At 54.5% G+C, this 24,468-nt stretch overlaps 4 protein-coding genes across 12 annotated transcripts in view; 2 read left to right on the top strand and 2 right to left on the bottom strand.

Moving 5' to 3' along the window:
* ERBB2 (erb-b2 receptor tyrosine kinase 2) overlaps nt 1-3,543 on the bottom strand; it is a 43,962-nt gene extending 40,419 nt beyond the window's left edge. Inside the window, exons 1-2 of one of the 4 annotated variants that reach the window (XM_024234394.3) lie at nt 3,355-3,543; nt 2,887-2,997 (exon numbers count right to left, since the gene is read on the bottom strand). The gene's annotated coding sequence lies outside the window, so the exon portion shown is untranslated. The remainder of the gene's footprint in view (nt 1-2,886; nt 2,998-3,354) is intronic. The other 3 variants (XM_063718190.1, XM_063718191.1, XM_063718189.1) reach the window with 3 other exon arrangements.
* A 7-nt stretch (nt 3,544-3,550) lies between these two features.
* PGAP3 (post-GPI attachment to proteins phospholipase 3) lies at nt 3,551-20,536 on the top strand. Of its 5 annotated transcripts, XM_002827646.6 has the most exons (8): nt 3,551-3,790; nt 5,601-5,698; nt 6,832-6,984; nt 16,969-17,031; nt 17,591-17,652; nt 18,000-18,136; nt 18,395-18,599; nt 18,784-20,536. In XM_002827646.6, exons 1-8 carry the CDS (start codon nt 3,610-3,612, stop codon nt 18,845-18,847), a joined length of 963 nt encoding a protein of 320 aa, XP_002827692.1. In that variant the 5' UTR covers nt 3,551-3,609; the 3' UTR covers nt 18,848-20,536. The 5 variants fall into 5 exon arrangements, 4 of the variants coding, with proteins under 4 accessions (XP_002827692.1, XP_009250140.1, XP_054402619.1 ...); XM_009251865.4 differs by lacking the exons at nt 18,000-18,136; nt 18,395-18,599; XR_008519650.1 differs by lacking the exons at nt 17,591-17,652; nt 18,000-18,136; nt 18,395-18,599; nt 18,784-20,536 and adding an exon at nt 14,883-15,024 and having other exon boundaries at nt 3,556-3,790.
* On the top strand, nt 18,964-20,536 carry LOC129054971 (uncharacterized). The gene has a single exon (XM_054546645.1). It carries the CDS (start codon nt 18,964-18,966, stop codon nt 19,693-19,695), a length of 732 nt encoding a protein of 243 aa, XP_054402620.1. The 3' UTR covers nt 19,696-20,536.
* Nucleotides 20,537-21,167: 631 nt separating this feature from the next.
* PNMT (phenylethanolamine N-methyltransferase) lies at nt 21,168-23,491 on the bottom strand. 2 transcript variants are annotated; one of them, XM_054546642.2, is made up of 4 exons: nt 22,981-23,491; nt 21,823-22,030; nt 21,405-21,708; nt 21,168-21,329 (listed from the first exon to the last, which is right to left on the bottom strand). In XM_054546642.2, the coding sequence occupies exons 1-4, from the start codon at nt 23,330-23,332 to the stop codon at nt 21,270-21,272; spliced, it is 924 nt and encodes a 307-aa protein (XP_054402617.2). In that variant the 5' UTR covers nt 23,333-23,491; the 3' UTR covers nt 21,168-21,269. The 2 variants fall into 2 exon arrangements, with proteins under 2 accessions (XP_054402617.2, XP_002827691.3); XM_002827645.4 differs by having other exon boundaries at nt 21,168-21,708; nt 22,981-23,490.
* Between the last annotated feature and the right edge of the window lie 977 nt (nt 23,492-24,468).

Raw genomic sequence — 24,468 nt, 5'->3', positions numbered from 1 at the left:
TATTTTTTTTTTTTTATGTAGATGGAGGCTCACTCTGTCACCAGGCTGGAGTGCAGTGGCACAATCCAGGCTCACTGCAACCTCCGACTCCCTGGTTCAAGCAATTCTCCTGCCTCAGCTTCCTGAGTAGCTGGGATTACAGGCACATGCCACCACACCTGGCTAATTTTTTTGTATTTTTAGTAGAGGTGGGGTTTCACCATGTTGGCTAGGATGGTCTCGATCTCCTGATCTCATGATCCGCCTGTCTTGGCCTCCCAAAGTGCTGGGATTACAGATGCGAGCCACCGCACCTGGCTTCAGTCTCTTGTTTGACACTTGTTTATGGCCTGTCTCCCTCCTCTGACCATGAAAAGGACAGTGCCTTGTTCATCACTCTGTTCCCAGAGACTTGCACATGGTAAACTTCAATAAACATCTGATGAATAAAGAACCCTCATTGTAGACTCTCTACCAATTTTGATCTAAGAATATGGTTAGCTTGCCGTTGAGCCTTTAGCACACTATACTTTTTTTTTTTTTTCTTTGAAACGGAGTTTTGCTCTTGTTGCCCAGGCTGGAGTGCAATGGCACAATCTCGGCTCACCGCAACCTCCGCCTCCCGGGTTCAAGCGATTCTCCTGCCTCAGCCTCCGTCCGAGTAGCTGGGATTACAGGCATGTGCCACCACGCCCAGCTAATTTTGTATTTTTAGTAGAGACGGAGTTTCTCTATGTTGGGTCAGGCTGGTCTTGAACTCCTGACCTCAGGTGATCCGCCTGCCTCGCCCTCCCAAAGTGCTGGGATTACAGGCATGAGCCACCGTGCCTGGCCAGCACACTCTACTATTAACATATGCTTTGTCTTTCTCTTTTTTTCCCCCATGAGTACAATGGCTGATACACAGTAGGACTCAATAAGCCTGAGTTGAAGGAATGAATTAGTGACTTTTCAGACTGTGGCTCACATCTGAAGCCAAATACAAGTTAGGAAGGACAAGCTAAGGAGGCTCAGGGGAGAACTAGGGGCTCCAGGCTAGAAAGTTGGGAAGAGAGGCCAGGTAATCGCCATCTAGAGATTGTTATCTGGGGCTGTGCTGGCAGGGAAATTCTCAAGAGCTGTCCAAGAGAGACAATACCCCGTCTTCCAAGAAGTCAACAGAACAGAAGTCTCTACTCCCCCTTCCACCATTAACCTAGGATTGCTTTTTCCATCAGGTATGTAGGCATGGGTTTTCCAGGACCTCTGAAATACTTTAGACCCGAACAAATTTCCATTGTTAGTTCTAAAATATAAGAAAGCTGCGAAAATTAATATTTTATGGCCGTGTGGCACGGCTCATGCCTGTAATCCCAGCACTTTGGGAGGCTGAGGCGGGAGGATGACTCAAGCCCAGGAATTGGAGACCAGCCTAGGCAACATAGCAAGACCCTGTCTCTACAAAAAATAAAAAAAATTAGCCGGGCATAGTGGTGCATGCTGCAGTCCCAGCTACTCAGGAGGCTGAGGTGGAAGGATCACTTGAGTCTGGGAGGTCGAGGTTGCAGTGAGTCGTGATCATGCCACTGCATTTCAGTCTAGGTGAAAGAGTGAGAGGCTGTCTCAGGAAAAAAAAAATTTTTAACTAAATGTATATAAATGTAGCAATATGTCAACTATTAACAGCAATTAGACTGAATTATATATATGTATAGTTATTTACAAATCTTATTTAATGTGGGGCATTACTACATTTCAGTATGTTTGACATAATATAGGATGAGGCCTTCAAAATTGGAATTTTCTTTTAATTTCTTTTTTTTTTTTGAGTTTCGCCCTTGTTGCCCAGGCTGGAGTGCAATGGAGCAATCTCGGCTCACCACAACCTCTGCCTCCCTGGGTTCAAGCGATTCTCCTGCCTCAGCCTCCCGAGTAGCTGGGATTACAGGCATGCACCACCACACCCAACTAATTTTGTATTTTTAGTAGAGATGGGGTTTCTCCATGTTGGTCACGCTGGTCTCAAACTCCTAACCTCAGGTGATCCGTCCGCCTCAGCCTCCCAAAGTGCTGGGATTACAGGCGTGAGCCACCGCCCCCAGCCTTACTTAGGAATTTTTTAAAGGGGAGAATCCCTACTTTGTCAGGATTTCATCCTCTTTAATCCTAAATGTCCTCATCTTTAAATGAGGATCCTCATAAAAAGACTCATCCCAGAGTCACAGTAAGGACAAAATGAAATGAAAAAAAAAAAAAAAGTATTGTAAAAGAACTAATCTGTAAGATGCAAAGTAGTATTAGCACTGGATTTCCGGTCAGCTCCTGGAGGGCTAAGGGGTTGTTTTGTTCATTTCAGTTTCTCAGTCAGTATCAGTTGGGTGGTCAACTCCAGGGGACACTATTCATGTTATATTTAACTGGAAGAATTTGCCATTCACAGAAAATGCAATGTGAATGCTGCTCCCCAGAGCACCATTCACAGAAAATGCAATGTGAATGGTGCCTCCTGGAGATTTTGCCTTGCTTAGCAAGGTGCTAGAGCTAAAGACTCAGAAATGTTTGTTAAGTGAGTGAATGGAATCCCAGGCTACTTCTTACTCATTCCAACCCCCAGGACAAAAAAGAAAAGTTGACAAGGGGAGAGGAGAATGGGGGAGGAGAAAGGGTGATCCTTAGCTACAAGGCTTCTATGAGATTGGGTGTGGGTCGGTGCTGGTGGGAGTGCAGGGGAGGTGAGCGGGGAGAGGATGCTAAAGCAAGCGTCCTGTTCCCAGGGTTCCTCCTAATTTTCCTAGAAATATTACATCTCTCCGATCTCAGTGCAGAACCTTACTGAGATTTTACAGCCCTGGATTTGTCAAGTTCTTATGTTGGTGTATGCTGTTCATTCATTAAACAGACGAACAAACAAACGCACTTAGCGCCTACCATAAGCCAAATTCTGTGCTAGCACTGGAGGTAGAGTAGTGAACAGGACAGCAAAGGTTCTACCCCGCATGGGAAAGCAATCACCCTCGGGAGGTGGTACTTCAATTGCGACTAGAAGAAAAAAGAAGAGTGAGTGATTCAGACCAAGCCAGGCAGTCAGGAAGCTTGAGGGACATAGCCCTCTGAAGCGAGTCTGGAGCAAGGGAGTGAGGGAGACCAGTAGGCAGGGGCCAAATCATGCAGGGCTTGTGGAGACTGTATTTTACCCAAGGTAATTGGGAGTCAGTAGGTTGGAAGGGGAAAAAGTAGAGGCAGGGAGAGCCATTAAGAGCCTACTGCGGCTGTCTTGGCGACACATGATGATGTCTTTAAGCAAGGTGGTGCCAGAAGAGATGGAGAGAAGTGGATAGTTACAGGTACGTTTAGGAAGTGAAATCCGACAGGGCTGGTGACAGTAAACAGCCCTACCTCAAAAAAGATCATGGAAAACACTTCAGTTTGCTCATTAACCCATCAGGCGTTCCCCTTCCCTTAACCCTATCACCTCGATATGTGGACACAGCAGGGGGACGAGGGGCGGGGCAGGCGCCCATGAAAATCCGGGAACTTTAAACTGTGTGGACGTCAGCGGAGAGTAGAAGAACACAGGAACTTCCGGTTACTCCGGAAGTGGAAGCTTCACACTCCTAAGCTCCTCCCCCGGCGGCGAGCCAGGGAGAAAGGATGGCCGGCCGGGCGGCCCGGTTGGTCCTGCTAGCTGGGGCCGCGGCGCTGGCGAGCGGCTCCCAGGGCGACCGTGAGCCAGTGTACCGCGACTGCGTACTGCAGTGCGAAGAGCAGAACTGCTCTGGGGGCGCTCTGAATCACTTCCGCTCCCGCCAGCCAATCTACATGAGTCTAGCAGGTAAGCCCCACCCCCACGGTAAGCCCCGCCCATTTGTCTTGCTCCCGCCCCCTGCGCCCCCAATACGCCTCTGCAATCCCTGAACCTTAGTTCCCCACGAGGTCTCTTATGAATGTAAGTGAGTGAAGCCCCTAAGGTGATGAGAGCCTTACCAGCCTCTCTTACTTTCCCAGAAGCTTTCATTTACTTATTTATTCAGTCAAAAGGGTATTTATTGAATACATTCGGGCTACAATGTCTAGGAATGGCACAGAAATCAGACCAGGGTCCCGCCCATTGGGACTCACAGTCCCCACGGGGACATGAGCCTTTTCAAGTGCAAGGCAGAGAATGATTTGAGCCCCTGAAAGACTCTTTGATTAGGAAGCATTTGGGATAGGAAGGTGTCAATTCTGGCTTTGAAGACGTCGGGGCAGGGATCATCTTGGAACGTTTTGTGTGAAGGAGGGACTTTGCACTGGTACATTCAATTTGGACCATAGTGGGCAAAGAACCAACGTATTGAGCACTCACTGTGTGACAGGTGTCACAATATGTCAGGTATTTTTTATCACACCCTTTGAGATAGTTTCTCTAATCCCAGTTTTACAGATGGGGATTAGAGAGATTAAATGCCCTGCCCAAGGTCACACAGCCAGTATGTAGTAAAGTGGAGTTTCCAGTTCTGGCCTGTTTGACCACAAGCTTGTCCTCTTTACTATTATACCACTTTGCATTCCAGACAGAGGGAACAGAGAGAATGGATGCCCTGGGCAGATGTGGGCACATCCAGGAGCTTTATTTACTCAGGGAGCAGGGTACATGAACAGGAGTAGTGACCAATACGGTTGGAAAGGCAATTTGGAGCCTCAAAAGTCAGGTTGAAGAATTTGGGCTTCATTTTCATAGGAAGGGGGTAAGATAACAAGAACTCCTTCCAGGAGAGTAAGAGCAAATCCTATATTCAGGAAGGACAAACATAAACCCAGGTTTCCATAGATGAGTTCATCAGATGCCAACATCTTGATGGACTTGAGCAAAAGGAGAGGAAATGTCTGCCAAGGTAGAAAGATCATCTGAGCCCTGGAGTTCAAGACTAGCCTAGGCAACATGACAAGATGCCTTCTCTACAAAAAATAAAAGAATTTGCCAGACATTGTGGTCTCAGCTACTTGGGAGGCTGAGGTGGGAGGATCGTTTGAGCCCAGGAAGTCAAGGCTGTGGTGAGCCATGATCTCCCCACTGCACTCCAGCCTGGATGAAAGAGCGAGACCCTGTCTCAAAAAAAAAAAAAAAATGTCGGGTGCGGTGGCTCGTGCCTGTAATCCCAGCACTTTGGGAGGCAGAGGCAGGCAGATAACCTGAGGTTGGGAGTTCAAGACCAGCCTGACCAACATGGAGAAACCCCATCTCTACTAAAAATACAAAATTAGTTGGGTGTGGTGGTGCATGCCTGTAATCCCAGCTACTCGGGAGGCTGAGGCAGGAGAATCGCTTGAACCCAGGAGGCGGAGGTTGCAGTGAACCGAGATCGCACCATTGCACTCCAGCCTGGGCAACAAAAGCAAAACTTTGTCTCAAAAAAAAAAAAAAAAGACAAATATCTCTAATTGCTCACTAAAATATGCATACATACGTACATACACCTTCCCCTATGTGTACATCTCACCATCTCTCATTCATTCAAATGGGAAGCTAGAATTTTGAGATTTCTCCTGGTTCTCTCCAACTTACAGCCCCTCTTGGCCTGCATTTGAGCTTGGACCCCATTCATACTCTCTCTTTCCTCTCTGTGCTGGGGAGTTCACCAGGCCACATTTGTCTGTTTCAGGCTGGACCTGTCGGGACGACTGTAAGTATGAGTGTATGTGGGTCACCGTTGGGCTCTACCTCCAGGAAGGTCACAAAGTGCCTCAGTTTCATGGCAAGGTGAGTTGGAGGGTCAGGGTAGGCATATGGTAGTAGCGTGGTAGGAGTAATATACCCCCTGGTTGAACCACATTGTCCAAGCAATCTGAGGCATGGGGTGATGGGTGTGTGTTTGGGGCAGCTACCTGTTCTCCCCAAAATCTGCTGGTTTCCATAGAATTGGATAGGATCCATGTGTCCTGCCTCTGGATTTGGAGTAGCAATATCTGGAAGGCTTTGGAGTCTCCCCAGAGAGTGGTGCTGGGCCTCTTAGAGTGGTTGAGATGCCCCCCTTACTGCAGGGACAAATTCCCTTACCTACTGTGGCTTGTTTCCTGTTGCTTCTCCAGTAGGGGTCTGGATTCATAGTAATACGCTTCAGCTTGTCTAGCGAGCACAATTTGCTGGTACCTTTCTTTTTTTTCTTGAGACGGAGTCTCCCTCTGTCGCCCAGGCTGGAGTGCAGTGGCACGATCTTGGCTCACTGCAACCTCTACCTCCCAGGTTCAAGCAATTCTCATGCCTGAGCCTCCCGAGTAGCTGGGACTACAGGTGCGTGCCACCACACCCAGCTAATTTTTTGTATTTTTAGTAGAGACGAGATTTCACTGTGTTAGCCAGGATGGTCTCAATCTCCTGACCTTGTGATCCTCCCGCCTCAGCTTCCCAAAGTGCTGAGATTACAGGCGTGAGCCACCGCACCTGGCCTGCTGGTACCTTTCAATCCAGTATTATCTCATTCTGGCCAGTTGAGGTTGGCAGGAAGTATTCACCCCAGTTTTTCACAGAGTAAGCTGAGGCTCAGAGGACCATGGTCAGTGGTAGAGGAGGGGTTGGGACCTGTGTCTTCTGGATGGCAACTCTGTGCTGTTTCCACCAGGCCATACTGAGTCATCTACCCTGACCCATCTGGTCTTCCCAGAGATCAGGGCTTACAGTGCTGTGCCTGCTGGCCGGGATGGGGGTATAACTCTTAACCAGGCACTGGAGGGTGGCTCATTAGTCTGAAGAGGTACTGAACCTGAGGCTTTGGCCAAACTCCAGAGCTGAGGACCCAGCTGAGGACCTGTTGCTGCAGCATGTCAAGAATAGGTGGACTGGGCCAGTTGAGGGTTGCCTGCCCCTCAAACCTCTTTCATCTGCTCCTTTTTCAGTGGCCCTTTTCCCGGTTCCTGTTCTTTCAAGAGCCAGCATCTGCCATGGCCTCTTTTCTCAATGGCCTGGCCAGCCTGGTGATGCTCTGCCGCTACCGCACCTTCGTGCCAGCCTCCTCCCCCATGTACCACACCTGTGTGGCCTTCGCCTGGGTAGGTAACCTAGCAGGACTCCTGCTGTCTCCCCTTATCTAGGAAGGAGGAGCTCTAGATCCCTATTAACACCCAACAGGGCTTCTACTTACCAGCTTCCCCTCTGTTTTCCAGGGCTAAATTTGCAGCTGCAGGGTGGTAAAGCCTGGGGAGAAAACAGGGAGGGTGCTGAATTGGGCCTTACCTTTCCAGCAGAGGCCTAGGTGAGGCTGTTTGGGAAGGAGAGAGGAAAGAAGGGCATTTTTCTTGTCCCAAAGAAAGAAGCCACTAAAAGACCCAGTAGGACAGTTTACAAACACAGAAGGGCGATGGGGGGCTAGAGAGGATGCTGGGACCACAGATCTTTCCAAGGGCCCTTCTGGAGGACTTGGAGCAATCTCAATTCCAGCCCAGGCCTGGTGGGGAGTCACAGCCATAGTCTCTGTCTAGAGCTCAGTCTAGTCTTTTTTTTTTTTTTTTTTTGAGACAGAGTCTCGCTGTGTCACCCAAGTTGGAATGCAAATGGCGCAATCTTAGCTCACTGCAACCTCCACCTCCTGGGTTCAAGTGATTCTCCTGCCTCAGCCTCCCAAGTAGCTGGGATTACAGGCGCATGCCACCACACCTGGCTAATTTTGTATTTTTAGTAGAGACGGGGTTTCTCCATGTTGGTCAGGCTGGTCTCGAACTCCCGACCTCAGGTGATCCACCCACCTCGGCCTCCCAAAGTGCAGGGATTACAGTTGTGAGTCACTGCACCTGGCGAGCTCAGCCTAGGCTTAGACCATCCCTGGAGAAGCCCAGGTATGGTTACATCTGCAGGTGCAGAAAGGGCTGTCAGCTTCACAGTATGGCTGGTCTGAAGAGCTGTATTCAGGGTCTGGTATAGTGTGATAAGCACAGACTGGGGTGCAGATATGAACCGTGATAGCCTTGGGAAGGGTGTGAGAATAAAAGGTTGCAATCGATGTCTCTAGGTCAGAGCTACCCCTGTAAGCCTTAAGGAAAAAATTTCCACTCACTCACCTTCCTGCTCTCACAGAAGCCATTCACTCAGGTGTTGAGCACCTACTATATGCCAGGCACTTTACTGGAGATCCAGAAGTCTGCCCTCTGGTGCTAATCATACAATTGAATGTAAGAGTACAACTATGAAAAAGTGCAGTTGGGGAGAGGTGCTTCAGGGGTGTGTGTAAAGGCAGACCGAGACCAGCATGGGGCCGTCAGGGAAGGCTTCCCTGGGGAAGGGGCATTAAAGGTAAGGTGGGAAGGATGCATGAATGTTAACTAGGTAAATTTGAGAAGAGTAAGGGAAGGCTTCTAAAGAGAAGTCTCAGAAAGTGCCCAGGTGGGAGAGAGTGAGGGTCGTTCCAGGCAGCCTGACATGCAGGAAATCAGAGAGTGGGTGTGAGCTGGGCGGACTGATGGGTGGTGGATGGGGCCAGCCATGGAGAGCCTCACATTGGAGATCTTGACTCTCAAAGCATCAGGAAGTATGGAGGGATTTTATTTTATTTTATTTTATTTTATTTTATTTGAGACAAAGTCTCACTCTGTTGCCCCAGCTGGAGTGCAGTCGCTATCTTGGCTCGCTGCAACCTCTGCCTCCCAGTTCAAGCGATTCTCCTGCCTCAGCCTCCCGAGCAGCTGGGACTACAGGCGTGTGCCACCATGCCTGGCTAATTTTTGTATTTTTAGTAGAGATGGGGTTTCACGATGTTGGCCAGGCTGATCTTGAACTCCTGACCTCGTGATCCGCCCGCCTCACCCTCCCAAAGTGCTGGGATTACAGTCGTGAGCCACCGTGCTCGGCCTACGGAGGGATTTTAAATGAGGATTGAGGAGAAAAGTGGTTTCATGAATAGATTTGCCCTTTGGAAAGCTCATTCTGGCTACTGTGTAGAGAACAGATTGGAGGGGGCGGGAGTGGATGCAGTAGACCAGTTGGTAGTTTTAGCACAGGGCCCAGTAGCTAGACTAGAGAGGTGGCATGGGTCTTGGGCATTGAAGAGAAGTACACTTGAGCTGTGTTTTGGAGGTAACATTAAAACTTTTTAAAAATTTATTTCCTTAACAAATACATACATAGCTCATACTGTATGCCAGGCATCACTCTAAGCATTTTATAAGTATTAAGCTTGTTCATCCATAACAAGTGGCAAAAGACAAATTACAGCAAACTTACTTATAGAGCCAATTGGCTTTAATTTGTGATTCACGAATTGGGGCAGCCTCCATTCTACAAAATAGAATGCAAGTTTCCATTGAACAATAGCAGAACAGTGGGTTTTGTAAGGTGGGAACCAGGAAACAGAACAATAGAAAGAAACCTGATTGGGTAACATCAGATTTTTTTTTGTTTTTTTTTTTTTTTTTGAGACAGAGTCTCGCTCTGTCACCCAGGCTGGAGTGCAGTGGCGCTATCTCGGCTCACTGCAAGCTCTGCCTCCCGGGTTCATGCCGTTCTCCTGCCTCAGCCTCCCAAGTAGCTGGGACTACAGGCGCCCGCCACCACCCCTGGCTAATTTTTTTTTTTTTTTTGTATTTTTGGTAAAGACGGGGTTTCACCATGTTAGCCAGGATGGTCTCAATCTCCTGACCTCGTGATCCGCCTGCCTCGGCCTCCCAAAGTGCTGGGATTAGAGGCGTGAGCCACCGCACCCAGCCAACATCAAGTTTTTCTTATAAGGGTTAAAGCAGAGGAGACTTCCTTACTTGGGTAGACTGGACTCTCCTGTTTTCAGGAAAAAGTGGTCTGTTTTGGGACCTATCAGTTCCCTTAAAGTTTCAGTTTGCAGGTCAAGTGCGGTGGCTCACGCATGTAATCCCAGCACTTTGGGAGGCCGAGGTGGGTGGATCACCTGAGGTCGGGAGTTCGAGACCAGCCTGACCAACATGAAGAAACCCCATCCTACTGAAAATACAAAATTAGCTGGGCTTGGTGTTGGATGCCTGTAGTACCAGATACTTGGGAGGCTGAGGCAGGAAAATCACTTGAACCCGGAAGGCGGAGGTTGCGGTGAGCCAAGATCACGCCATTGCACTCCAGCCTGGGCAACAACAGTGAAACTCCATCTCAAAAAAAAAAAAAAGTTTCAGTTTGATTATGTGGCATTTAGCATGAGTGACTTCATTTTGGTCTGGTCTCTTGGGTCTAGTGCGGGGGCTAAATCCAGAACAAGGGCCTCCCATAATTTTTGTTTAACACTGCTTATAGGTATTATTATTCTCATCCCCAGTTTATGGATGAGGAAACCAAGGACTGAAAAGGTTAAGTCCAGCCACAGGTCACCAAGCCAGTGTTTGAATTCAGGCATCTGGCTCCAGAGTCCACACTTTCAACATCTTGGCTATGCTGATAAACTTCAAGAGTGGATTAGATGAGGAAGGAGCAGTAAGGGATGACCCCTTGTGTTTCTGCTTATAAGACAGTGATGGAGGCCGGGCGCAGTGGCTCACACCTGTGGTTCCACCACTTTGGAAAGCTGAAGTGGGCGGATTGCTTGAGCTCACAAGTTCCAGACCACCCTGGGCAACATGGCGAAACCCCGTCTCTACCAAAAATATAAAAAAGATAAGCCAGGCCTGGTGGCACATGCCCGTAGTCCCAGCTAGTAGGAGGCTGAGATGGGAGGATCACTTGAGCCCAGGAGGTCGAGGCTGCAGTGAGCTGTGATCCTGTCACTGTACTCTTGTTGCTCTAGCCCAGGTGACAAAGGGTGACCTGTCTTTAAAAAAAAAAAAGACAGTGATAGAAGCTGTGGGTGTGGATGAGATCACCCCAGGAGAGCCTAGTGAAAAGAGAAGGGATCTAGGGCAAAGCCCTGGGAACCCCAAAACGTAATGGCTGCCTAGAGGAAGATGAGCCACACACAGAGGCAGAAGGAGTAGCCAGAGGGGCAGGTGGAGAACTGGGAGATAGTGTGCTTGGATTGTGCCTCCCGGGATGAGCACAGGAAGGAGAGAGGCTTCTGCTGTCCTGAATTTTACACATGAGAACTGAAGGAGACCCCGGAATCTGGAAATACAGAGGTCTCTAGGACCTGAGGAAAGCTGATAGATGGGGTGTGCTGCGAAGTCCAGGCCGAGCCTTAGACTTGAGAGGTGGGTGTGGGAAGGAGGTCGGGGAAGGAGGCTGTTAAACCTCTGGGAAATATTGACCCTCCTTAATACTTCCTATTCAACAACTATTAATAATAGTTGTGATAAATTAAGGAACACGAGCCATGTGACAGGCTTGTCTGAAGCACTTTACATACATTTCCTTATTTCATCCTCATAGTACCCTTATGAGCTCTGAGTTAGATTCAGAGGGGAAAAAAACTTGCCCAAAATGAACAGCTAACAAGTTAGCAAGGAATAAAGACAGGGTTGGTGTCCAGGGCTGTCTGGCTCCAGGGCCTGAGAACTTAGCCCTTCTTCTAGGCCACTCCATGTCCTCTGATGAGTGTCCATTGAGCATTTGCTGGGGGTGGAGACAGGGTTTAGCACTTGTGGGGGCTGAACCCCCTGCCCCAGGGAGCTAAGCATAGTGGGAGGTGCAGGTCTGGGCAGCCTGGGCAGCAGACGGCAGGCAGAGTCAAGGGGTGCTCCGGTAAAGAGCCCTGGGAGTCGTGAGGTGGGGAGACCGCATCCTCTAACTGGGGAAGTCTGCCAGGCCAGGGAAGCAGGAAAGCCCAGGGAGGAGGAGAGGTTTCATCTGGGACTTAGACACATGCATGTGTGGGGCAAGGCTTGGACACATACATGTGTGGGGACAGGGGATTGAATTCGAGCATTCCAGGAAACCTTGGCCCCATTGTAGCTGTATGACTGGGAGTAGAAGAAGAGTAGATGGAGCAGAGAGGCCCCTGAGTGCCAGGCTGAGGGCTAGGGGCTCTGATGTAGGCAGGGCCTGGCATCGGCACACACTGTCACAGGCTGGGTGAGATAAAGCCACCACTTCCTGTGTAGGCCTCTTGGAGTGAAGCAAATTTAGTCCTGGCTAAGAAAGCAGGAAGGGCAGGGAAGCTGAGGACGTTACACCTGTCTGCTTTCCTTTGGGGTTCTTCCACGGACACTGCTTGTCTGGGCCCACAGCGTGTACCACCCCCTTGTCCCCACCTCTACTAGAGAGCATGGGACAGCCCGGCCTGAACTCTGAAGAAGCTTAGAGCCTCCTTAGATAGGCCACAGGCCTGAGGGGACCTCAGAGGGTCCCACCCCTTGTCTTCATAACATGTGCCAGAGGCCAGGGGTCACTTCACAGCTCTGGTCTTGTCATCCCTGATTCTCTGATCTTTCACCTCAATGGTATCTGCAACTCAGCTTCCTTCTTGGAGAGGGGGGTCACACTTCCCCAGGTAGCCTGCAGTCCAGTGTGACTAAGGACCCTAGAGAAAAAGCAGCAGATGGCCGGGCATGGTGGCTCACGTCTGTAATCCCAGCACTTTGGGAGGCCGAGGCAGGTGGATCATCTGAGGTCAGGAGTTAAGACCAGCCTGGCCAACATGGTGAAACCCCGTCTCTACTAAGAATACCAACATGGTGAAACCCCGTCTCTACTAAGAATACCAAAATTAGTCAGGCGTGGTGATGGGTGCCTGTAATCCCAGCTACTCAGGAGGCTGAGACAAGAATTGCTTGAACCTGGGAGGCAGAGGTTGCAGTGAGCCAAGGTGGCGCCACTGCACTCCAGCCTGGGTGACTGGGCGAGACTCCATCTCAAAAAAACAAAAACAAAAACAAAAACAGAAAAAGCAGGAGATGTTAGATGTTGGGGCGGTAGAAGGCAGATAGTTGGGCCCTGTGTGTCTTATGGGATGTGGGGTTCTGGGACATGGGACCCCCTCATGCTCTCACTAGGCCTTCAAGAAACAAAGCCTCAGAACCCACACTCCTGTGGATGGCCTAGTTTGGCTTTCCCAGTTGCTCTTGAGCTTCCCAGTTGCCCTGTGAGTTTCTGCAGGAGGGAGAGATCCTGAGCTGTATGGAGGGTGCGGCAGTGGACTTTGACCTGGGCCTTCTGGGGCACTGAGGCTCCTGATTTCTGTTGGAGTGAGGATAGGAAGGCAAGGTCCTTCACCTGCTCCGGGCTAAGTCTTCGGGGAAGGGTACCTCAGCTTTGTCTCTGGGAAATGAGGAGACCCCGCCCTCCTCATGATAACGTTGGCACAAGAAGGCAGCCCTTGCCTTGCCATTTAGGCCTGGGCTTGGGCTGGGGGGCAGCCAGGCGGCGGGTGGGGAGCCTACCAAAGCTCCGCATACCATGTCTCTTTGACTTCACGGAATAGGGGCCCCTGCTGTGTGCCAAAGCCAGAAGGCCAAACCAATTCGCCAGGCCTTCATCCAGTCAAGAAAGGTCCTCAGGTGTAGAGAGGAGGGTGAAGTGGTGAGAAGCCCAAACCGTCTCTGTAGAGTGCTTTATGTAGGTGGAGACCAATTCTTCTCTTCCTCTGTTAAGCAAACTACAAGAAGAGGTAGGTTGCGGCTGTAGTAGAATGGTGGTTAGACTTCAGGAAGGACTTCCCATGGTCAGACAAGAGCTAGTGGAACAGGCAATGGCGAGAAATCAAGGGATCCTCTGGGATGGTGGAAAAAGCCCTCCTTCTCCCATCTTCATCCACCTCTGTCTCCCTTCTCTCAGGAGTGAGCTGGGGCTGGCCTGCCCTGCCTGAGGCAGGGGGTGAGACACTGTGGCCTCCAGAGGAGCCCAGGATGGCAGCAGGCATCATATTTAACATTCTGCCTCCCCCACTTCTGAGACACTGAGCTATTTTAAGCCCCACTTGTCCCCACCGTCATGGTGTCAATGACAGCCCCGAGCACTGGGGCTTAGCGCCGGGTCGAATTCCTGACAGATCTGGCTCACTTGGCATCCAACCAGTTTCACGGCTGTGATATTTTTGTCTCGATTTTCTTATTTCCAACAGACTGAAACAGCCTCTTGCTCTCCCTCCACCCAGTCTCCTATTCCACCCCCACTGGCACCCTGCCCCTGGCCACCCCCTCTCCTCAGTGTTTACGCAAAGCTCTGGGTGCCTGCAGGGCAGCCTGTCGCTCTCCTGGCCAGTTCCCCTCCCTGCCCCCCTTCACTCGAGCATGGCGAGGAGTCCAAGAGTAGCCGTGCCTTGGCATCTTGGAGCTCTCCTTCCTTCCAGAGCCCATCTTTCCCCTGTGCTTGCTCTTGATGACAAACTCTGAGTGAGGAGAAATGGATGTGTTCGGTTCACATTGATGGGATCACGGCTCCAGAGGAAGGAGGACGGGCTCTTCCTATAGCTGAGGTGTCTCCGTTGCGGAATGGAGAGACCCTGGGGCCCCATAGTTTGACCTCGAACTTTGTGACCCTTGAGGAAAGGGAAGTTGAGGGGCAGGTGAAGGGGCGTGGTGAGAGTCAGTCTACTGGACCTGATGAAGGAAACTGACATTGATGGGCACCTACTATGGACCAGGCAGCAAAACCAGCAGCCATTCAGAGGAGTTCCTTGGTGCCAGGCATTCCGCAGACCTCGTCCTCATGGCCTCCTGTGCAGTGAGCATCATTATGAACCTGTTTTGTAGGTGAGGCAGTGGAGGCTCACACATACTGCGTTATGTGTCCAAGGTCACACAGCTGCTTAGGGGCTGAGGCAGGACTTGAATGCAGACTCTGTCTCATTGTAAAGACTGGACACCCTTCCCCCAGCCTGGAGCTGTGGAGGTGGGCCTGGGCAGCTAGGAGGCCACCCCTTCTCTGCCTAAACATCCTTGGCCTGCAGGGAGAGTGGGAGGCAGACATCCTCTTGGGCCTCAGTTCTATGGGAAGCTGACGGGGTTCTGTGCTTGTCAGGCAAGTGGAGAGAACACTCATGTTTCAGCCTGTCCTGGGCTCTGTGCTGTACACTGTATTTGTGTTGCTCATTAAACCCTTATCAACTATGATTATTCCCATTTTGCAGATGAGAAAACTGAGGCACAGCAAGGCTAAATAACTTGCCCAAGGACACACAGGAAATGCAGAGCCAGGAACTGAACCCTGGCAGTCTGGCTGTAGGGCTTGCATTCTTAATGATATTACTACCTCCCAAATCTGAGGAAAGGGTGAGAAGAGGAGCACCCCCAGGGTGGGATGCTCCCCAGGGGGGAGGGGCTTTTCAGGGGTGCAGAGGCCAGGCTTCAGGTGGGTCTCTGTAAGTGGAAGGCACCCAGGGAGGCGGTTGGAGAGGGGACCCAGCAGCCCCACCCATCCTGTGGCCCTACGCACACGCTTGCCGCACACGCACCCACTGCTTTTGGTGTTCTGAGCCACTTAGCTCAGTCCTGCAGTCCTCTTGTCACCTCCCCCTTCCTGCTGTGGGTGACAAGGAGGCCTGGATGGCTGCCAGTCCCTGCCGCCCTCCCCTTCTCCCTCCCACATTGGCTCCAGGGCCACTCTGCTCCCTAAGGATGTCCCTGTTCCTAGCCTGCCAGGGAGAACTGGTCCATGTGATTGCCTGGGCCCCGTCTCCAGCCCAAGCCTGCTCCCCTCCCCATGCTGACCCTAAGCTTTTCAGACTGTGGGAGCAGTGTCCGAGAAGCCACCAGTTTCAGTCTGGTTTTGCAGCCTCCATGCCTGTCTCTGGGGAGGGGGCTGCAGCAGGGCAGAGCCTTGAGTCTGGTGGAAGGGAGAGAGTGGGCATACTCAAAGGAGGAAGCAGCCTGCCCTAGACCACACCACCTAACGCCAGGCTGGAAAGGAACTGAAGTTTCACTTGAGCCATGATTTGTCCCAGGGGAAGCTTGGGCTGAGAAGGGCAGGGCCCTTTGCCCAGGTCAAGAGGAGCAGAACCAGCAAGGCTCAGCCCAGAGCCCAGGCCAGACAGGTGCACTAGGCGGCCTTGCGCCTTCCAGAGCTTGGCACCCCTAGAACCTGACTGGCTGTGCAGCAGTTCTGCCCCGCCTGCACCCCTTCTCCTCCCATTCTCTCCTGAGCTCCCCAGACCTGCATTTGGAATGCATCTTACTGTCTGACCTGCCTGCTACAGTGCCAGACAGAGCGTGGCTTCTTGCCCTCTCCCTCTGTCCCCTGCCTGGCCAGTTTTCCTGGTACATTGGAGCCAACTGAGCAGTTCCTGGCCTTTCCTCGAGTCTGCCAGGCCTGTCCCAGCCTAGCGCGTCCCTCCCCACCTCCAGGCCATTCCTGGCCTGGCCTGCTGTTCCTTTGGTTGTCACGGTTTCCCAGCCCTTCCCCTTCAGCCCACCCTGCTTTCAGCAGTTTGGGTCTTTGCTGTGGACACAGCAGTCCCTGAAGAAAGTGCCAGCACCAACGCCCACAAGCTCTTAGGCTCATTCGCTAGATAACTTTTGTGCTCTCTCCACGCAGCTAATTTCCAGAAAGAAGGCCTCAAACATTCCCCTGGGCCCTGGCCCGCCCTGGCCCACCACAGCCCCTCCAGTCCTGCCCTCTGCTCCTCCCAGGCTCGGGAGCAGCCACTGGTCTGGCGGGTTGGGCAGGCCCAGCCAGGAGGAAGCTGGGCTTGGTTCACCCTCCTCCTGGGAGCCTGTGCCCCAGTGGGATCTGCTTGATCTCCCTCCCCTGCTGCTCGGAACACACCCCAAGCTGGCTCGAGCCCCTCCACCCCACCCACCTCATTCCCGCCCCCAGAGGCTGAGGTCACTGGCTCCCCTGGGCCTGGGTGGGGCTGTCAACACCTGCCGGTTGGAGGAGGAGGCAAGGCCCCTGGGGGCTGTTGTCTTAGCAATTGAGTAACTAGGGAGCTTGGCTCTGCCGGAACTGGTTCCCAGGCCAGGCCGGAACCTGTGGAGGCTGCAGACCCCTGTGGCCTTGGGGGTTTGGGGTGGCAGGAAGTCCACCCCAGGGATCCTGGCTGGGTGGGGGTAGAGGGACATAGGTTTGTTCAGAGGGCTCCAGGGGCAGGAAAAGCACATTTCTTGTCCCGCAGAGCCTCTTCCCAAAGGTGAAATGGATGTGAGCAAGTGGGGGTCCCTGCCTTGAGGTCAGGGTGGGGGGCAGCATGCCATGCTCACCAGCCCCTCCCTCCTTAGGTGTCCCTCAACGCATGGTTCTGGTCCACAGTCTTCCACACCAGGGACACTGACCTCACAGAGGTGAGCACTCCTCCAGCTCCCCCTCCTGCACAGGGTGGTCCCAGAGGAGCCCAGAAGTGGGCAGAGGGGCTCTAGAGGGTCATGGCAAGTCCCTCTGAGGAGCACTGGGAGGAGTACGGGGTGGGCATCCTAAACCTATTGGTGCCCTTGATCCTCATTGAGCCTCATCAGGTGGGGATGAGTATTCGCTCTTCTTGCCTGATGAGGCAGCTGAGCCTTCGAGAGGTGGACATGCTTAGGGGCACCCAGCTAGTGAAGGGTTGCCACAGGACGTGACCCCATGGCTGTCAGACTCCACACTGTGCTCTGAATTCTGTGCAGCGTGGTCATGTCCTGGAGCCTCAGCAGGATCCCTCCACCAGCATCCCTAAAGCCTTGTTCCTGGGCACATTTTTAAAAACTTGTACAGTGATGTGAACACAAGGCTCAGTCGGAGTGAAACAGTGATAGGCAGGCCCAGGACCCTGGCCCCTCCCTGCCATCCCTCCATGCCCCCATCCCCGCGGGTCCTCTCCGTGAAGCCTCATGCTGGTCCCTCACCACCTTTCCCTGTCCTCAGAAAATGGACTACTTCTGTGCCTCCACCGTCATCCTACACTCAATCTACCTGTGCTGCGTCAGGTGAGCCTGCCTGGGTGGCTGCAGGGGCAAAATCGAACCCTGGAGGCAGAAAAGGGTCACCCAGCCCTCCCCTGGGGGCCTTCTTCACTAGTCTCCCAACACCTACTTCCCCCCACCGCCCACCACCACATTAGCTGTCCTGGGTGAGGACTCTGGGGTAGGACTGGGGGCCCTGGCTCCTGACAAGGAGCTGTAGCACTTGCTGCCCCAGCTGTGGCCTGTTTGGTGGGGAGAGGGGTAGTGACTTCAGGGGCCATGCACTGATGTTGGGGGGAGGAGATGCGTCAGGGAATGCTGCTCTGGGGATGGGCCACCCGCCCTCTGAGCAACCCTGGACGGTGGGGCAGGACCGTGGGGCTGCAGCACCCAGCTGTGGTCAGTGCCTTCCGGGCTCTCCTGCTGCTAATGCTGACCGTGCACGTCTCCTACCTGAGCCTCATCCGCTTCGACTATGGCTACAACCTGGTGGCCAACGTGGCTATTGGTGAGGCCCTGGGGGGCTTGGGCCATCTGCAGAAATGCTAGCTTGGGGTGCGAGTGGGAGGTTGGTGCCATTCCTGGAGAAGGAGGTTCTAGAGAGACCCTTGGGGTAGAGGAATGGAGAAGAACTTGAGGTGGGAGAGAGAGGAGGCTGGGAGGAGAGTCCGAGGATGATCCTGGGGTCAGAGAGCATGGAGTTGGGGATGGCCTTGGGGAGAAGGAGCCGAAGGAATGAGTCTCTCCTGCCTCCACTGGCACCCAGGCCTGGTCAACGTGGTGTGGTGGCTGGCCTGGTGCCTGTGGAACCAGCGGCGGCTGCCTCACGTGCGCAAGTGCGTGGTGGTGGTCTTGCTGCTGCAGGGGCTGTCCCTGCTCGAGCTGCTTGACTTCCCACCGCTCTTCTGGGTCCTGGATGCCCATGCCATCTGGCACATCAGCACCATCCCTGTCCACGTCCTCTTTTTCAGGTGGGTGCTGCCCCCTGCCTGGTGCTCACCTTCTTTGGACCCTTCCTTGCCCACTCCTTAGGGGAGACTGGGGGCTCTGTCTGCCCATCTGCCCCCTCCCACGTTGCCTGCACACACCCCACCCTTGTCTCCATGCGAGCTCTCAGAGCTGTGTGCCTCAATGGGCTACTCCTTTGGCCCACAGCTTTCTGGAAGATGACAGCCTGTACCTGCTGAAGGAATCAGAGGACAAGTTCAAGCTGGACTGAAGACCTTGGGAGCGAGTCTGCCCCAGTGGGGATCCTGCCCCCGCCCTGCTGGCCTCCCTTCTCCCCTCAACCCTTGAGATGATTCATTTTCTCCTTTCAACTTCTTGAACTTGGACATGAAGGATGTGGGCCCAGAATCATGTGGCCAGCCCACCCCCTGCTGGCCCTCACCAGCCTTGGAGCCTGTTCTAGGGAAGGCCTCCCAGCATCTGGGACTAGAGAATGGGCAGCCCCTCTGCCTCCTGGAGCTGAACTGGGGTGGAACTGAGTGCGTTCTTAGCTTTACCGGGAGGACAGCTGCCTGTTTCCTCCCCACCAGCCTCCTCCCCACATCCCCCGCTGCCTGGCTGGGTCCCGAAGCCCTCTGTCTACCTGGGAGACCAGGGACCACAGGCCTTAGGGATACAGGGGGTCCCCTTCTGTTACCACCCCCCACCCTCCCCCAGAATACCACTAGGTGGTGCTGGATGCTTGTTCTTTGGCCAGCCAAGGTTCACGGCGATTCTCCCCATGGGATCTTGAGGGACCAAGCTGCTGGGATTGGGAAGGGGTTTCACCCTGATCATTGCCCTAGCCAGGTTCCCAGGAGGCCTCACCACACTCCCTTTCGGGGCCAGGGCTCCAGCAAGCCCAGGGCAAGGATCCCGTGCTGCTGTCTGGTAGAGAGCCTGGCACCATGTGTCGGGAGTGTGGGCCAGGCTGAGTGCATAGGTGACGGGGCCGTGAGCATGGGCCTGGGTGTGTGTGAGCTCAGGCCTAGGTGCGCAGTGTGGAGAGGGGTGTTGTGGGGGAAGAGGTGTGGTTTCAGAGTGTGTGTGTGCAGGGGTGGGTGGGTTAGCGTGGGTTAGGGGAACGTGCGTGTGGGCGTGCTGGTAGGCATGTGAGATGAGTGACTGCCGGTGAATGTGTCCACAGTTGAGAGGTTGGAGCAGGATGAGGGAATCCCGTCACCATCAATAATCACTTGTGGAGCGCCAGCTCTGCCCAAGGCCCCACCTGGGCGGACAGCCAGGACCTCTCCATGGCCAGGCTGCCTGTGTGCATGTTCCCTGTCTGGTGCCCCTTTGCCAGCCTCCTGCAAACCTCACAGGGTCCCCACACAACAGTGCCCTCCAGAAGCAGCCCCACGGAGGCAGAGGAAGGAAAATGGGGATGCCTGGGGCTCTCTCCATCCTCCTTTTCTCCTTGCCTTCGCATGGCTGGCCTTCCCCTCCAAAACCCCCCTTCCCCTGCTGCCAGCCCCTTTGCCATAGCCCGACTTTGGGGAGGAGGAAGGGGCGATTTGAGGGAGAAGGGGAGAAAGTTTATGGCTGGGTCTGGTTTCTTCCCTCCCCAGAGGGTCTCACTGTTCCAGGGTGGCCCCAGGACAGGCAGGGGCCACACTATGCCTGCACCCTGGTAAAGGTGACCCCTGCCATTTACCAGCAGCCCTGGCATGTTCCTGCCCCACAGGAATAGAATGGAGGAAGCTCCAGAAACTTTCCATCCCAAAGGCAGTCTCCGTGGTTGAAGCAGACTGGATTTTTGCTCTGCCCCTGACCCCTTGTCCCTCTTTGAGGGAGGGGAGCTATGCTAGGACTCCAACCTCAGGGACTCGGGTGCCCTGTGCTAGCTTCTTTTGATACTGAAAACTGTTTTAAGGTGGGAGGGTGGCAAGGGATGTGCTTAATAAATCAATTCCCAGCCTCACCTGCCCTTGTTCAGCTCGTTTGTGTGAATAGGGTGGGCTGGAGGGCAGGAGAAGACAGTTATGGCGGCAGGGGCAGGTCCCACAGCTGGCTGGAGGCAGTAAACAGAGGTGAGGTCTCTGCCTGGGCACGTGGCATGGGGAATGGCAGGTCCCAGAGACAGAGCTGGGCAGAACTCAAGTCCAGTTGTGATAGGGAGCCGGAGCCAGTTCTTTCCCTTTCACTTCCCTGGGCCATTGTGCTTCAGTCATAACACCCCCACCTCCCCACCACCTTGCAGATTCTCCTTCTATCTCCTCATGATCCCCACTCTCCCCTGTTCTGGTCTGAAGCAGGCTGCACTGTTTGTGACTTCACCTCTCTGAGCTTCACCTGGAAACAGACTAGCAGGACCTGCTGCTGAATGCAGGAATGAATGATGCGATGGACAGAATGGCATATCACAAGTGCCTGGTGCACCGCAGGTGCCCGGTGAGCTCCCCCTGACCTTGGCCTTCCTTAGTTTGGGAAGAATGAGTGGTACAGAATGCTAGCCTCAAGGAAGCTTCTGGAAAAAAAGCCTAGGGTGAATGTCTCCCCTACCCCGACACTCAGATCTCTGGGCCCTTGCTGCTTCCCAGGAGAGCCACAGACAGCACTGACCGCAGTGGCAGGGTATTATTTCTTTATTAGGTGCTACTTCAAAGAACAGGGAATCCAGGTGGGTGGGGGCCACAGGGCACCAGGTACAGCCCTCACAGACCAACCTTCTGAGCCCAGGCGAAGAAGATGCCCTTGACGTCATCTACACCTGTCTGAAGGTGGGCAGGCATGATGTAGGTGCGGAGGTCCCGGACCTTGTAGCCACTATGCACCAGGGCCTCCCTCACCTCCTCCTCAGACACTGGCACCACCGTCAGCCTGGCCTCCCCAGCCAGGTACCACGACTCCTCCAGGGCCCCGATGAGGAGGAGGTGCCCCCCAGGCCTCAGCAGCGTGGTGATGTGGTCCAGGGCCCGCTGGAAGCTGGCAAGATCTGGGCTCACTGCCTCCAAGCAGAAGGCAGAGACCAGGGCGTCAGCAGGCAGGGGAGCTGAGCTCCCAGCACCCAGGGGCTGGGGCTGGTGCACGTCGATGGGCAGGACCCGTTTCACCCTGGCTCGCAGCTGGCGCTCCTTCTCCTGCCAGGATTCCCTGTGCAGGAGGCACAAGGCAGGGCTCAAGGCTGTTCTACGCTCAGGCCTCTGTTGCCCCCACCAGTCACTCTATGGGAAGCCTCCTCCCCAACCCTCACCCACCAGTCCTTACCCCTTGCCCTCAATGAGGCAGGCATGCTGGCTGTACATGCTCCAGTTGAAGGCCCCCGGCTCCTCCTGCAGCCAGCGCCCCAGCTCCTGGCGGTTGACCTCCAGGAAATCTGTCATGGTGATGTCTTCAAAGTGGCTGCAGGCGCTGAGCAGCTGGTACACGGTGGGGCCTGAACCAATGTCGATGAGGGTGCGTCCGGACACTTCACCTGGGCAGGGCAGAGGAAGAGGGTCCTGGTGCCAGGCCGGCCCAGGCAGCCCCTGCCTCCTCACCCCTCCCTCCCCTGCATCTCCCTGCCTCTCTCTAGTTCTTCCGTCTCCTCTGCAAATGTGTCTCTATCTGGAAAAAGCATTGGCCCCAGAGTTAAGACTGAACCCAGCTCCAACATGGACTGCCCTTCAGAAGGGAACTTCACCGCTCTGAGACTCAGGTTTCACATCTAGAAAACAATACCTACTGGCCGGGCACAGTGGCTCACACCTGTAATCCCAGCACTTTGGGAGGCCGGGGCAGGTGGATCACCTAAGGTTGGGAGTTCGAGACCAGCCTGACCAACATGGAGAAGTCCCGTCTCTACTAAAAATACAAATAAATTAGCCAGGCATGGGGGCGCATGCCTGTAATTCCAGCTACTAGGGAAGCTGAGGCAAGATAATCGCTTGAACCGGGGAGGTGGAGGTTGCAGTGAGCTGAGATGGCGCCATTGCACTCCAGCCTGTGCAACAAGAGCGAAACTCCGTGTCAAAACAAAAAAATAAAAATAAGTAAATAAGTAAAAATAAAGAAAAGAAGGAAAGAAAGAAAACTATACCTACCAGCCAGGCTCAGCGAGGAAATCCTGGCGGTTTCTCGCCCGTGTGCCGCGTCTGCCTCCATTTCCTCCTCTGCATCTCCACCTCAGTCTGTCCTGCATCCCCCACCTTAGCTCTCAATTCTGAGCACTCTCCGCCCCCTCTCTTCACCTCTCTCTCTTCTGCCCCTCTCCTAAGGGATGTTGCTCCTTTTTCTCTTCTGTTTGCACCTCTCAGCTACCTCTGTTTCTTGGTCCCCATCTGTCAGGCGCCTGGTCTGTCTCCCTTTCCTTCTTTCTATCTCCCCGCGCCTGCTTTCACTTCCCGACGACCTCTTGTCCCTCGTGTCTCAGTTTCCCCCGCTCACCGGTGGCGAAGGTCTGCGCCAAGCAGCGCAGCTTCCACGGCCCGACGCCGTCCGGGTTGCACAGGTCCCCGCGAGGGGGCGCGTAGTTGTTGCGGAGGTAGGCGCGCGGCTCGAAGCGCTGGTAGGCCGAGGCCACCGCTGCCTGGCCCGAGGCCGAGTCAGGGGCTGCGCCCGCAGCGGGGCTCCGGTGTGCGCCGCTCATGCTGCCGCCGCGGTCCGCCCAGTGCCTCGCTCGCCTCGCGGCCCCTTTTTCTACCGCCCGACCCCCGCCCCGACCCGTCCGCTGTGGGGGCGGCAGCGGACCGCCGAGCCGCCCGGGGCCACGTGCGCCGGATCCTCCCCACCCATTCATCCATCTCCCTTAGTGTCCGGGCGGCAGACGCACCGGAGGTGAGTGGGGGGGCGGCTGCAGCAGCAATCGTCCCCCACACCCCCCGCTCCGTACTTGCTCCCGCAGCCCTCGCCCTCCGCCTCGCCTGCCCCTGTCTGAGTCCCGCCTCTGCGCGCCCCCAACCCTCAGTTCCTCACCCCCACAATCTTTAGACCCCCTCACCCCCGCCGGCCGGCCCCTCCCGTCTCTCTTCTTCAGCCCCTCGTAGCCATTCACCTCTTTTGCCCAGCAGCCCGCACCTTCTCTTTCCTGATTCGAGGTGGAGACTGGGGAATTAGGCCCTTTCCCCAGTTTCTCCCTCGCAGCGCCCTCCCCGACGAGGCCCCAGACCCCGCCAGGCTCCCCTCCCTCCCGGACACCCGTCCCAGCACCCACCCTTCCCTTAGAACTGCCACACAAGTCCCCTTCCCCGCCCCTCCTCCGGGCCTCTCTCGTCCTTTCCTATGCCACCGGGCCCTCCAGCGCCACACCCCCCCCACCCCGCCCCAGAAAGGACAGTCCGTTCCGGCCTCCGCTGTGGTCGCTCCGGGGGCCCCAGAGCAGGGCGCGGCACTGCCCGTCCGATGGCAGGCGCGATAGGGGAGGTGAGCTGTGCTAATGCACTTAGCGGGCGGAACAGCCGGGCCTCCCCTGCGGGCCCCGCGGGTTCCCAGCCGCTTATCTGGGGGCTGCCGAGGACAGAAGGTTCGGGTTCGGGTTGTTCCCGCCACGTCGGGGGCGGCGCCGGACGCAGGTGAGGGGAGAGGGCTTGGGCAGGGGAGGGGCAGGACGCATTCGCGGAGGGCTGCCAGGGCCACCAGGGAGCGCAGTCCGGGCCTTGGGGCCCAGCCGATTTGGGGTCCTGCGGATGTAGGGGCTCTGACCCCACTCCTCTCGCAGCCCACACTCCAGCTTCCCTCCAAAGCAGCGGCCAGGCCAGGCCTGAAGGTTCTGCTCAGCGCCCCGGGTTCTGGCTGTCAAAATGCCAGGGTCTCCCCACCTATCTCCCGGATGGGAAGCCAATTCTGCCTGTGGCATCTCCGTGGTCTCCCTGAAGACCCCTTCCTTCCCCTCTGGATGAGTCCAGGGCCCTTCTGCCCTGGGTAGGTCACCAGCCC

Source organism: Pongo abelii, chromosome 19 (assembly GCF_028885655.2).
Source record: "Pongo abelii isolate AG06213 chromosome 19, NHGRI_mPonAbe1-v2.0_pri, whole genome shotgun sequence".
Taxonomy (NCBI): domain Eukaryota; kingdom Metazoa; phylum Chordata; class Mammalia; order Primates; family Hominidae; genus Pongo; species Pongo abelii.
This window is presented reverse-complemented; position numbering and strand designations above follow the sequence as displayed.

Coding starts and splice junctions, on each gene's coding strand:
- LOC129054971 (XM_054546645.1), top strand. CDS start 18,964: ATGAAGGATGTGGGCCCAGAATCATGTGGCCAGCCCACCCCCTGCTGG.
- PGAP3 (XM_002827646.6), top strand. CDS start 3,610: ATGGCCGGCCGGGCGGCCCGGTTGGTCCTGCTAGCTGGGGCCGCGGCG. Junction 18,137..18,394: donor GGTGGCCAACGTGGCTATTG/GTGAGGCCCTGG, acceptor ACTGGCACCCAG/GCCTGGTCAACGTGGTGTGG. Junction 18,600..18,783: donor GTCCACGTCCTCTTTTTCAG/GTGGGTGCTGCC, acceptor TTTGGCCCACAG/CTTTCTGGAAGATGACAGCC.
- PNMT (XM_002827645.4), bottom strand. CDS start 23,332: ATGAATGGGTGGGGAGGATCCGGCGCACGTGGCCCCGGGCGGCTCGGC. Junction 22,031..22,980: donor GGCGCAGACCTTCGCCACCG/GTGAGCGGGGGA, acceptor TGCCCTGCCCAG/GTGAAGTGTCCGGACGCACC. Junction 21,709..21,822: donor TGCCTCATTGAGGGCAAGGG/GTAAGGACTGGT, acceptor CCTCCTGCACAG/GGAATCCTGGCAGGAGAAGG.